This window comes from Glycine max, chromosome 5 (assembly GCF_000004515.6).
Source record: "Glycine max cultivar Williams 82 chromosome 5, Glycine_max_v4.0, whole genome shotgun sequence".
NCBI lineage: Eukaryota > Viridiplantae > Streptophyta > Magnoliopsida > Fabales > Fabaceae > Glycine > Glycine max.
This window is the reverse complement of record NC_038241.2, coordinates 1,694,553-1,707,098: the sequence shown is the minus strand read 5'-3', so window position 1 is coordinate 1,707,098 and position 12,546 is coordinate 1,694,553. Positions and strand designations below refer to the sequence as shown.

Here is a 12,546-nt window from a genome sequence, read left to right as displayed (position 1 = left end):
GAAAACAATAATTAAAGGCAAGCCCAGTCAAGTGTAGCAAATGGCAACCAGAAGGGAAATACACTTTTATATTATTGTTTCTATGAGCTAAAAGATATAATCACTACAATTTTGTGCTACTTAGGAACAGTTATAGGTCCAGTTAAACTCACAAGTTCGATTCAACCTGGAAAAAAAATTAAAATCAAATAGACTTGAGTTGAATCGGGTTAAAAAAATTGCTATCAAATTATTGTTAGGTTGAGAGTCTTGTGTCACTTACACTTAAATTTTGTGATTTATCGACTAGAATTTCTATATTTTTGTTTTCATCAGTATGAATATTATTTAAAAACTAAATTCTGCATAAAACCATGTACAAAATACTTAACAGTTGCGTATATAATTAATTGGTTTGAGGGTTTTAGACAAAAACATGGATAAACGCGGCAAACATCCCTTAGATCGACCAAGATAGAGGCAGAGGAAAGCTTTGTGTCTTTAGTGTTCTTCCTTTCACATCACGTGGTCCTGCAGTGCCTTCTCTTTATGTTTCATTCTTCCAATATTATCCCTACCCAATTTAAAGATCATTCGGTAGACCCAAAAGAAGCAGAAGAAAAGGAGTTAGTTAATTAGAATTAAATAATGATGTTATCTGCACATTACCTCCGTTACATTCCTCTGCAACATTGTCATTGGTAATTTGGTATTATTGAGAACGATATAATATATATATATATATATATATATATATATATATATATAAACATGTCTTTTTTATTCTGAAGATTGAGTACATTATGTTTTATTGGGAGACTAAAAGCACATTAATATTTATTAAATATAGAAAGTATTATATGTACATATCAGTACACTCCCTTGCAAATAATCTTTTTTATTGACCAAACGCTTGATATTAGTATTTTCAGAAAAATAATTTGAACTTATTATTATTTTTCTTTTAACCATCAGATGAATCTTATAATTGGCTTTTGCAAATAATATTAACAGCACTCAAAAAGCTGAAGTGTTTAATAAATTTATTTTTGAAAACAGAGAAAATGATAATGTCAGTCACAGTCACAAGGGTATCATTGATATTTGACAAGTGAAACTGTGTTACAGATATAACAGTTTTTTCAGTTGAACCCAAACTCAAAACCTTAACTTTGTCAAGTGGTGGTGACTATCTTGAGTTGTATGTAGCTAGCTACATTTACATTGTGAAAGCAAATCTGTGAAGGAACAAATGTTGTCTCTGTGGTTTCCAACCGCTGGATCTGTTGTCCCCCGTGGTGACTTCTTTGCCATCTTACTGCTGCCACTGCTCTTGTGCACTACATTCACTTCTACAGGTACTTCTTCTCTTTCATTCTCACTTGTCCTTGGATATCAACTTTACTTCACTGTTAATACGCTCTTTCAGTAGAGTTGGCATGAAGATTAAAGGGCATTCCCCTTTTTTTCACTAAAACAAAAAGGTGCAAAAGCAAACAGTTTAACTAGTTTTTATTTTAATGTATTTTGGGGGACTTCTCTGATGTTTTCCCAACTTTTTTCAGTGTTTTGTTTTTTTTAAGGTTCTTATTTGGTCATGCAATGAAATCAATTTGTTTCCTTTAGAGTTTCCAAGAGATTTGTCTGTATACTCTTAAGATTGCTGAGGCTGGTATTTGCCATATAATTTGTTTTTTTGTGGTTAAATGCTTACCATGTTGGTTGGGTATTGATGTCTACTAGTTCTCTCGGTAGAAGTATAGACAAAAACCCAGTTGCGCTTTTTTAAAATTAATGTTCTTTTGGTCATTAAATGTGGATTTGACATAATAAATATCTTTTTAAGCATCTTTTGAATGAAGAGAGGAAAATGAAAAGGCAAAAGTGCCTATCTGTTTCTTTTCTAACTTGAAGAAAGTGTGTGCGATGTTGCCATAGGCATGGATACAATTACTATTTTAGGGCTTCTCTAATCTCCACTTGAGAAACAATCCAGTGATATATATGTGGCTTTGTTCTGTAAAATTGTTTGTTTTAAGCATACTTGATGAGAATTAAGTCTTCCACTTTTCATGGTTGTTCATATACAGAAGCCCATGATGCACTTGATCCAACTGGCAATATTACAATCAAATGGGATGTCATAAGCTGGACTCCAGACGGCTATATTGTAAGTGATCATAACTTTCTTAATGTGAGAAAGACATTATATTGTGAGTTTTGACATTTAACCTGAAAAGCATTTTGTAGTAAGAAATAAGAGCTATGTAGCACTACTATTAGGCTTGATGGATCTTCCAAGCTGTACAAGCCATGTTTCAGCAGGACCTCCTGGGTGTCTGATTGGTTAAGCTTTAATATGGTTAATGTTAAACTCCATTTCTAACACAATAGCTAGAACTCCATGTTCCAGCAAGCTATGTAAGCAGATTATCGAGATGAAACTTCAATTCTGATTGGAGAACAATACAAGTAACACTTAAGGAACTGTATCTAAGTTTTCTCCTATGGTTAATTGGTTAATATTTTTTGAAATAGTATAAGTAACAAACTTTGAACTAGACGATGAATGTCTTTAGGTTGAAGCAATCACCATTAAATTTATATGTAAATAAATATTAGCTCCTATTTTCCCTGTTTCTTTAATAGTATAAATCCTTTCTTGCTTGTACAGGCTGTTGTTACAACGTACAATTTTCAACAGTATCGCCATATTCAGGCTCCTGGATGGATACTAGGGTGGACATGGGCAAAAAAGGAAGTAATTTGAAATGTAATGGGAGGCCAAACCACAGAATAAGGGGACTGTTCAAGGTTCAAAGGGAACATCCCTCATTGTTGCAAGAAGGACCCAACTGTAGTGGATTTACTGCCCGGAACTCCTTACAACCAGCAGATAGCAAATTGTTGCTCAGGGGGAGTCTTGACCTCATGGGCCCAGGACCCTCAAAATGCAATAAGTTCATTTCAACTAAGTGTTGGTTTAGCTGGAACAACTAACGAAACTGTCAAACTGCCAAAAAAATTTACCCTCAAAGCACCAGGGCCTGGTTAAACTTGTGGCCCTGCCAAGATTGTGAAACCAACTAAATTTATTACCAAAGACAAGAGGAGAAACACTCAGGCATTGAGTAAGTTACTTGTATAATGCATTGACATGAAATTTTGAATATACACACACACACACACACACACATGTTTCTAGATATAATATATGTACACATTAGACTTAATTATATAAATTTGCTCTCTTGCAAAACTGAATTTACTTTTGTATCTGGTTGTTTGTGTAGTATATGAGTGCACGTATCATATAGAAACAGATACTGGATGGGCTAGTTTCATTGAATTTTCAACAAGAGAACTCTTCCAATTTTCCTTTATAGCAAGTAGTGAAGTAACTAGACATGATCATTTATGCTTTATAAATTGTTCAGATAAATTATTAGTATGAAACCCAAGTTTTGGTTTAGCTTAATCTGCATATATTTTTGGCAGTGACCTGGAATGTTACCTGCACATATTCTCAATTCCTGGCTCAGAAGACCCCAACTTGCCGTGTTTCTCTCATCCTTCTATAACAATACAATAGTAAACTGCCCTACCTGCACCTGTGGTTGCCAAAACAAAACAGAACCTGGCAGCTGTGTAGAGTAAGTCCTTAATTCATCATTCTGTACACATATGAAACTGTCCTCTGATATGTTTTTCTGAACTATTCTTACAGTCCTAATTCCCCGCATTTAGCTTCAGTTGTGTCACCACCAGGCAAAGCTACAAATACACCTCTAGTCCGGTGCACAAATCACACGTGTCCTATTTGAGTGCATTGGCACGTGAAGCTTCAATATAAAGAGCACTGGAGGGTCAAGATCACAATCACAAATTTCAACTACAGAATGAACTATTCGCAATGGAACCTTGTGGTGCAGCACCCAAACTTTGATAATGTAACGCAGGTTTTCAGCTTTAATTTCAAGCCACTAACACCTTACGAGGGCTTTAAGTAAGTTCTATCAAGCACTATCATATAGTCCTAGATAAACTTGTGTACAAAATATTCCAATTCTTATATGATTATTATGTGATCTGGTTTTGCAGATGATGCTGGTATGCTGTGGGGAGTCAAGTTATACAATGATTTACTCACTTCAGCAGGACCCCTTGGGAATGTGCAGTCTGAGGTCATATTCCGAAAGGACAAATCATTTATTTGAATGGAGATAACTGTGTAATGCCACCTCCGGATGCCAAATGCAAGTTCAAAACTAGTTTTCTCTTTACTGAGTACACTCCTAGGCACTTTAGCTTGTGTGGTAATGTTATTGACTTAAGTATGAAGAATAATCTATGTGGAAGCATAAAGGGGTCATCTACTATTTTGAAGTCAAGTTATGTGCACAGATGCATACATGCTTGGCACAAGAATTCTGTCCTGTTGTTTACTTAGGAGTTTTACTGCCACGTGTATTTTTTGTAGCTTCTTGCATTGTAAAATTAAGTTGCTTTTGAATCATTACTTTTTCTTTTTCACGCCTCTTAGAATAGTTAACTGATGTGATGAATTTAAGCAAAAAGAAAAAAATTGTTAGCACCTACTACTCCTTTCGGGTGGATGGCTTCAGTGCTTTGTCATTTGTGCGTAATACGGCCATACTCGTTATCGTATAGTGCATTCAGTACTTATCATCTTGCTATTTTTGCTTAAAAGTAAAAGCCTAAATGACCGATTTTATTTTATTTTTTCAGTTTCATCGTTTATCTATTAAAAACTTCATTTTGATTCTTTGTTTTATTTTTTTGTTTTAGTTTATTCTTTTATCTTTATAAAAAGTTTATTTAGTTTTTTATCTTATTTATTTTGTGTCCTTCAATCTATTTAAGATTGATTTTGTTAATTATTTAAAAATGAACTTTTTTTTTCAATTTTCTTTCCTTTTTCTTCTCTTCATTCTAACAAAGAAATTCATTCTTAAATTATTAATAATATCAATCTTAAATGGATCAAATAATTAAATTGAAAAAAATAAGATAAATAATGAAAATAATTTTTTAAAAAGATAAAATTAAAAATTAAAATAAACTAAAAAATAAGATAAATGATCAAATAAAATAAAAAATTAAGATAAAGGATTAAATAGATCATTTGGCCAAAGCCAAAGTTTAAAGCCTAGAAATATTTTATAAAGAAATTGAATTCTTTATGTTTTTAAATTTTATCACATTTAATTCAAATTCAAACTTAAACCAAAGTTAAACATATCTTGGTTTATTTTAATCAAATTATGCTATGTCAAATAGAGGAGGACAATTTTCAATTAGGTTGAGCTAGAACTCATCAACAACCAAAACAACACATTTCACTGCATTAAAAATCAAAGAGAAAATAAAAAAAAATATGGGGGGCAAACAACCAAAATCTATGTAGAATTATGTGAATCTAAAACAACAAAGATTATATCTATTATTAAAAAGTTTTTTTTTTAATAAAAGATGAAAGAGAATCTCACCAAACTAAACCATTGGTTCCTCATAGGAAAACATTTTACAGGAATTTACATGAATTCAAAGGGAAGATTTTTTATTGGCTAGTTAACAAATTAATTAATAACTTGAAAAAAATTAAGAATTAAGAATAAAAAACAAATTAGCCACGCCTATTCCTGCGGTAGTTTTTGTTTATTCTTTCCTAGGAACTGGCATTTTCCCATTTTATTATTGATTACGTTCCTTGTACCACCCAACGACAACCGGTCAAAGTGTTTAATGACATTTGTTATTTTATTCATTAAAATATTCAAACTTATTTTAGAAAATAAAAGTAGAATTTCAAATGTTATATAATGCGTGTTTTTTTTTTATTTTTAAAAATATATAATAAAAATAGTATAAATATTGTTATCTAGATAAGAAGCGGTTCCAAAACTCGCTTATTATTTGTTTGATAATAATGTGCACGTAAGTAAATTTTATCGTTCACCCTCAATTTTACAATTACAAAATTTAAAATCTAACTTATTCCTAATGTGATTTTAATGTACAAATAGTTATTTTTCATTCAAAATAAAAAAGCATAATATTTAAGGTATCGAAACAATCACCTTTTTATACTACTTTTTTAAATGAGAAAAATGTACCTCGCATTACTCATTCTCCCTTTCCTTTTCATAGACAATTAATAAATTTAAGCTCGTGTCCGGCTTAACGTTTTCAACGACGGATCCATGTCTAGTTTGAGGCAAGTAATTGTAACTTTTACTTTTTTATATGAATTTGACATGAAAAATAAGAAATATCCACGTTCAAAACTTGAATTCAAACACACAGTAAGTAGTACTAGTATGTGTGAGAAAATAAAATGGTGTGAAAATAATTTCCCTTTCATATGATAACTATGTAGTGATGGTCTCGCTTCAATTTTTGACTTGATCTTTTATTGTGTTGGTAGTACTTGGTAGCCATCCTTGTATGCCATTGCTGTACCACGTGGTTATGGAACGAGACTCTATTTGAAGGTTTACGTCTTTGCATGAAAAATTGAAAATGGTTAATATCATCAAGTACAGAGTGGCTGGCATCTTGACTTATGATATGAGCTTGAAGAGTTGAATTTAGTGACCCTCTTCTCAACAAGCTTAATGAGTTGGTCTGGCTTATACCTCTTCCGGTTCCTCGATTGATGATGATGAATTTGTTTGTCTCATCAAATTTATGAAAAGTTCCTTTTTCAGTATATATATTCTAAAAAGAAAAAAAAAATTGCTTACTTTCCTCATTCCAACAAGATCAGGCTGGCTTCCACAGTTTGACTCGTTCCTTTTGATCAAACTTTAATTTTAACTAAATGACAGTAGCAAAGAAACATAAAATATTACACCTAAAGTTTGTCCTTATTTTACAATACCCCATGCAGTATTAATAATTAATAATTCAGTACGACAAAAAGTCATTACCAAAGTTGTCACTTAATCGAACGTAAATTCTAGTAAACAATGGCCCTGATTTGAAGTGTTTATGCCATGAAGAACACATTTTGATACATCTAAGGCTTTTTGTTTATTACATCCATTTGGATATATGAACACTGAGAGGGACATTTGTGTCCCAACAAATATCATAGATATAGCCTAGTGTGTTTAGTAGATCAGTTATTCTGCAGACAAGTTCTTGAACCGAATCAGCACAAGCAAGCTATTTTAAATAGTTAGCAACAGATGAGAATGGCACCATTTGAAGTTTCTATTTCCCTGTGCCCTACAATGTCCAAGATGATAGGCGTAGGCGTGTCTGTCACATGCTTGCACAATTTGTTTCCTGCATTGAATGGAAAATGAAATTTTTATCCTCTAAATTGATATACGTTGTGAGATAATTCAGAATTCCGGTTATGTAAATGTACTTCCCAACAAACGGAAATGCTGCCAGAAAGCACAAAATGTCTTTCCTTCACCTTGTCTCCATAACCTAGATGAAAAAGTACACCGTTCCCCCTAAGCAATTAAGGGGGAGGATGACTTGATTGAATAGAGACCCAAAAGAAGTGGAGTTTAATTTGATGCATTATTAGTGTTAAAAAAGTTTTATACTTACAGTCAATAATGTGTTGTTAATGCCACAATATTTAATGAGTTTGACAGACAATGCAAGTTGTTAATGTCAAAGTCATTAATGTAGCAACACATCATTTGTACTACTTTTACACTGATATCAAAATTAGATAGGAAGGTATGTTAAAGATCTATAATTTAATAAAAAAGCTTGATTAAGAAAATATTTCTTTCACAAATTGTTTATGGTGGTAGTTCACATAATTTGATTAGTCATTTTGATAATATAGAGCCTTAAACGACAGCCCCAGATTTCATTTTTCCATTTTCCTCCAAAGCAGAGGAATTGAGAAAGCATGGTTTCATGCTAGTGCAAAGTGTGCAGTGCTAACTACAAGTTTACCTGCAGCAAAGTGCTCACATAGTCTGCTGCATAGAGAAAAATCAAGTGATTAAATTTTCACAAAACAGGACAACATACCTCTTCCAAAAGCACTTTATGTAATCCGCAGAGTGCAAGAAGAATCATTCTCTTGCTTCACCTGCAAGGATTGCCTCTCATGCTCAACTCGCTGAAGCTGTGATGACAATTGTAGTAAGTCAATGGTTGCACCATCTTCACCGGAAAGATGATCTTTTACATTCAAGTAATCTGAAGCTTGGAAGATACCATCTGCCATATCAAAGTTTACAATACAATTATTGTCTGATATTAATACAGGACTGAGATGACTTCCATCTGCATGATTTAGTTCTGATGGAAAACTATCTGACACTCGGCTTGAAGAAGTCTGTGAGCTTATTCCTATCTTTTCAGAGACCTGACTCATGTTGTAGTTATGGCTATGACTGCTTGGAATAACCAAGGAGTGAGCCAAGGGAATTCCTGATGATTGGCTTGAAGAGTTCTGGGATTGAGATGACAGAAGAGAGAGAGCACAACAAGAGTCTGAAATCCCCGACAATCCTTGAACAGTTGATGAGGTATCAAAAACATTGAAGTTCTCATTTCCTACAGTGTCCTGGAATAGTGGTCTCAACCCAGAATTTTGGGCCCCAAGGGCAGATGGATAGGGGCTATTGCTCTCACAGAAGATGCTTCCTGTGGTGGATGTAGCACTGTTTTCATGAAGAAAAGGAAATTGATTTCCGTTATATGATGGAAATAAAGATCTTGATGGAGGATGTCCATTGGTTGCAGCCATAGAGGAAAGATTCCTAAAACCAGTCCCGTGTTCTGCTTTGATAGGTCTCCAAAAGTCACTCATACCATATTTCTCAGAACACGTGACCCCACTTGGAAGCATCTCTGGGCAGATAAAAGATGAAGTTAGCATGGATCCCTGGAATCTGCTATCTGCAACCACATGATCCTTATAAAAATTCAATTCAATTAACTTTACTAATATCAGATGACTACAAAAGTAGAGAAAACTGGAGTCAGGGAATCAGTTCTTATAAGAGTCATGACCACATCTAAATTAACTACTATGAGTAAACGAAACGGTTCAAAATTTATTGAAGGAATAAAAATAACTTTAGAATTTAAGCACATCCCATACATATAGTTTAATGACCAATTTCAAGAGTTTCTGAATATTAAAAAAAGACTAGAAATTATGTGACACACTTTTGATGTTTTAGCATATGGGAATGAAAGAAGTTTATTTCATTCCATAATGCAATTAAAAAAATTAAAACAGTAACATATGGAAACTCTCACACTGCTTTATCTCTTTTTCTCCCTTTCTATTTAGAGACAGAAAACGAGTGGCAGTAGCCAACCAATATGATAGAATATTAAGGTTAGTAATATGGAACAAAAACTGGGAAATAAAGTTCGCTGTTGATTGGACTTCATGTTATTAATAACCTGACATGTTAATGACTCATAAAAAAGGAGATAGTTTAATTCCTAATGGGAAACCTTTTACTCAGACAAGTATGGTGTTGAATAGAAGATGGATGTGTGGCACTAGTGAGAAGAATAGATTGCATGGTTTTTTGTCATGTGAATAGGAGGAAAGGTAGACCAAGAAAGACATTGGAAGAAGTTGTCAAGACTCAAGAGGGACCTCATAGTAAATAACAACTCTGAAATTTTGGTTTTTAACCAAGCCAAATGGCGTTGTACGATCCATGTAGCCAACCTCACCAAGAGGGATAAGGCTCTATTGTCAAAAACAAGAATGTTGCCGAAAATCATTTCCCCTCAGAGAGAGCGCCATTATTCTTGTTGAATAAGTCACTTTAAAGTTCACATCCACCACATAACAAAAGAATCCAAATTAAATCTAGTTTAGGCAAGTGTACCCAAAAATAAAGTTAATTTGCACAAGGTCAAAACTGACAACCGATAAGGAACAGCATATAATCAGAAAATGTCAGAGAATAAACACTTTGAAACAAAAGGGGCAATAAGATGGCAGTTCATGTGTTATAGATGTATATTCATCAGGTAAATCAGCATTTGAAAATCCACATTTATTCTGGTGGGTGACAATTGACAAAGCAGGACACCACATAGCAAATTATTTCTAGAATATAATTTAAACTGGACCACATTACATATTCTGAAGTGTGATTGTGTGAACACAAGGAGTTAATAATGACATTGGCATCAAAATGAAACTTGACAGAAAACTGTATGACAAATGTACCACAGTATGGACTGGAATCAAAATCCGATAAGTTAAATAGAAAGGTGAAGAAAAACTTTGAATCATTTCTGAGGCTGTATGGGCATATTACATTAAGCATTTGAAAAGGTAGAAATGGACAAAGAAAAGGGACCAGCTTTTCAAAGGCACGCACGCTTCTATATTTTTTAGTGCCAACAAAGTTATAATCAAGCAGTCAATCGCATGAAATTTAATCAATGAAGAATGCAAGGGATTAACGTGCATGTGACCAAAAGAAAAGAAGGGAATTTAAGAGAAAAGGAAAGTGTGTAGGAGAGGAGGAGAATTATATCACGAACTAATTTCAGAACATGTATAATTACCCCCACATGGCTGAAGCAACCTCCCAGACTTTCCTGGGTGAATACCCATTTGTGGTTTTCTTCTACGCTCATTATGACCTGCAAGGCGTTTTCGGCAGCTCCGCTTACCATCATCAAATTCAGCCAGCAAATGAAACCTGTATATCATACTAAACATTACAACAGAACTATATATCTCAACAACACTGCTTCTCATGTCAACCTTGTCCGTTATGAGAAGTAGTAAAACTATCCTTAATCATATAAAAAAAAAGGGGAAAGGAAAATGATGTAAACAAAGGCAGATAAAAGTCTTTTAAAACCCACATGACATACAATTGAGTAGGTGAAGAGTCATGTTCTAGTATTCCAATCAATAGGCACAGATGACAAGCCATAGTAATACATATTTAGCAGCTTGGAATTGAAAGATGAAGAAAGGTTGACCAACCTACTACATTGCTGGCAAAACCTTTGCTCAATGCCATTGACTATAACAATGGCAGTCTTGGAGTGAACCTCACAGACCTTGTGCCTCTTGTGGTAGTCCTTGCAGGAGCTGAGATCCTTGTTGCAGCCATAGACTTGGCAATATGCAGTCTGAGAGTGCAACCCTGAAGCTCTCACTCTCTTAGGAGGCGTTGATGACTCAGAAGAAGACAAAACTTTGGAAAACGCCCGATCAGTGAAATCTCCATGGTCAGCAAATCGACCCAGCTTCAAATCAATGAGGGAATTTGAGTTTGAAAGCTTTGAATTTGAGTCCCCTCTTTGAGAAAACCCACTTGGGGCATCCACAACAGTGCCAGTGATTCTGTCACTGTGTTGTTGTTGTCTATTACCATTCACCTTTCTGGTTGGAACACTCCCAATTAGATCATCGGACATGTGTTTTCCCAACATTTCAGGAAAACCCAATTCCTCAAAACCTTGATTCTCAATGCTGTGGTGACCCAAACCCAACATGTCGTTGGAAAAACCACATGGGGTTTTGAGTTCCCAGCCCAAGAAAGAATTTTTACTCCTCCCGAGAGTGTTGGGAGGTGAGAGTGCCTCATTGGAGACACACTCCTTTTCTTCAGGGACATAGCTCCAAGATTCCATCACATGCAACAGAACCAGGTCAGGTGCAAGACAATTAAACACGACCAAACAACAATTGACTCCCGAACAGTGTCCCAACAGTGATGCTAATTCGCTATGGTAAGTTTGTAGCTTGAATTTCGGATTGAGCAGAAAGGCAACAGCTGAAAAAGCATTGTTTTTTTTTTTTTACATTACCCAACAGAGAAGGACACGAATTCAGTCTCTTAAAGCAACGAGTCCATGAAGCTCTTCGATTTTATAGAGACCAAAAGGATTAGATTCGAGGAGAAAAGAAGTGGAAAGGAACAAGGTGTGAGAAGATAGAAAGAAAATGGAAGAAAAGAAAACAAATCAAATAGGTGGAAGATAGAGAGGATGTAAGGATGCTGAACTGAAGCAGAGTTGATACAGAATCGGGAAAGTTGTAGTGAAAGAGAAAGAGGGAGCGAGAAAAGGAATGGTATAGTGTGTGTGAGAGAGAGAGTTTGAAAATAGTAGTGGAAGATGGAAGTCTCAACTTAATTGAAGTAATTGAAGTGAAGGTGAAAGAGAAGAGAATTTAGTGGGCATAAGATGGAAGATGGAAGATGGAAGATGGAAGATGGAAGTTGAAGAGGTTGGAATTGAGAGTTGTTATTTTTGGAGAAAGACAATGAGAGTGGACAGCTTTCCACCATGCTTAGCTAGGCACATAACGCATTTCAGAGAAAGAGAGACATTCTTCTTCCCTATTCTTTTTAACATTTTCATTTTTTTAGGAGCATTTTCATTAATTCAAAATAATACTGATATTTTTACTTTTACTATTGAACAAAACAATATTTTTCCAACTTATATTTATTGTATTTTGATTAATTAAATTATTTTTTTGTTTAATACATTTTAATTAGATTCTATAGACCAATTATAAAAAAATGGTCCACTTTAAACCAATTAAATCATTTTAAAGAG

The 12,546-nt window shown here is 34.2% G+C and overlaps 1 protein-coding gene and 1 pseudogene across 3 annotated transcripts; one reads left to right on the top strand and one right to left on the bottom strand.

The window, feature by feature from the left end:
- The first annotated feature begins 1,516 nt into the window (after positions 1-1,516).
- Positions 1,517-4,822, top strand: LOC100818073 (protein COBRA-like; annotated as a pseudogene).
- A 2,106-nt stretch (positions 4,823-6,928) lies between these two features.
- LOC100817547 (squamosa promoter-binding-like protein 6) lies at positions 6,929-12,309 on the bottom strand. 3 transcript variants are annotated; one of them, XM_041015863.1, is made up of 4 exons: positions 10,961-12,309; positions 10,531-10,667; positions 8,008-8,883; positions 6,929-7,493 (listed from the first exon to the last, which is right to left on the bottom strand). In XM_041015863.1, exons 1-3 carry the CDS (start codon positions 11,611-11,613, stop codon positions 8,024-8,026), a joined length of 1,650 nt encoding a protein of 549 aa, XP_040871797.1. In that variant the 5' UTR covers positions 11,614-12,309; the 3' UTR covers positions 6,929-7,493; positions 8,008-8,023. The 3 variants fall into 3 exon arrangements, with proteins under 3 accessions (XP_040871797.1, XP_006579490.1, XP_014630897.1); XM_006579427.4 differs by having other exon boundaries at positions 6,929-7,293; XM_014775411.3 differs by having other exon boundaries at positions 6,929-7,293; positions 8,008-8,835.
- Between the last annotated feature and the right edge of the window lie 237 nt (positions 12,310-12,546).

Bases quoted from the DNA above. Each gene is read 5' to 3' on its own strand.
- LOC100817547 (XM_041015863.1), bottom strand. From the start codon at position 11,613: ATGGAATCTTGGAGCTATGTCCCTGAAGAAAAGGAGTGTGTCTCCAAT. The intron at 10,668-10,960 runs GTTGGTCAACCT...TATGATATACAG, and splicing joins TTTTGCCAGCAATGTAGTAG to GTTTCATTTGCTGGCTGAAT. The intron at 8,884-10,530 runs GTAATTATACAT...ATGTGGTTGCAG, and splicing joins GTTGCTTCAGCCATGTGGGG to ATAGCAGATTCCAGGGATCC.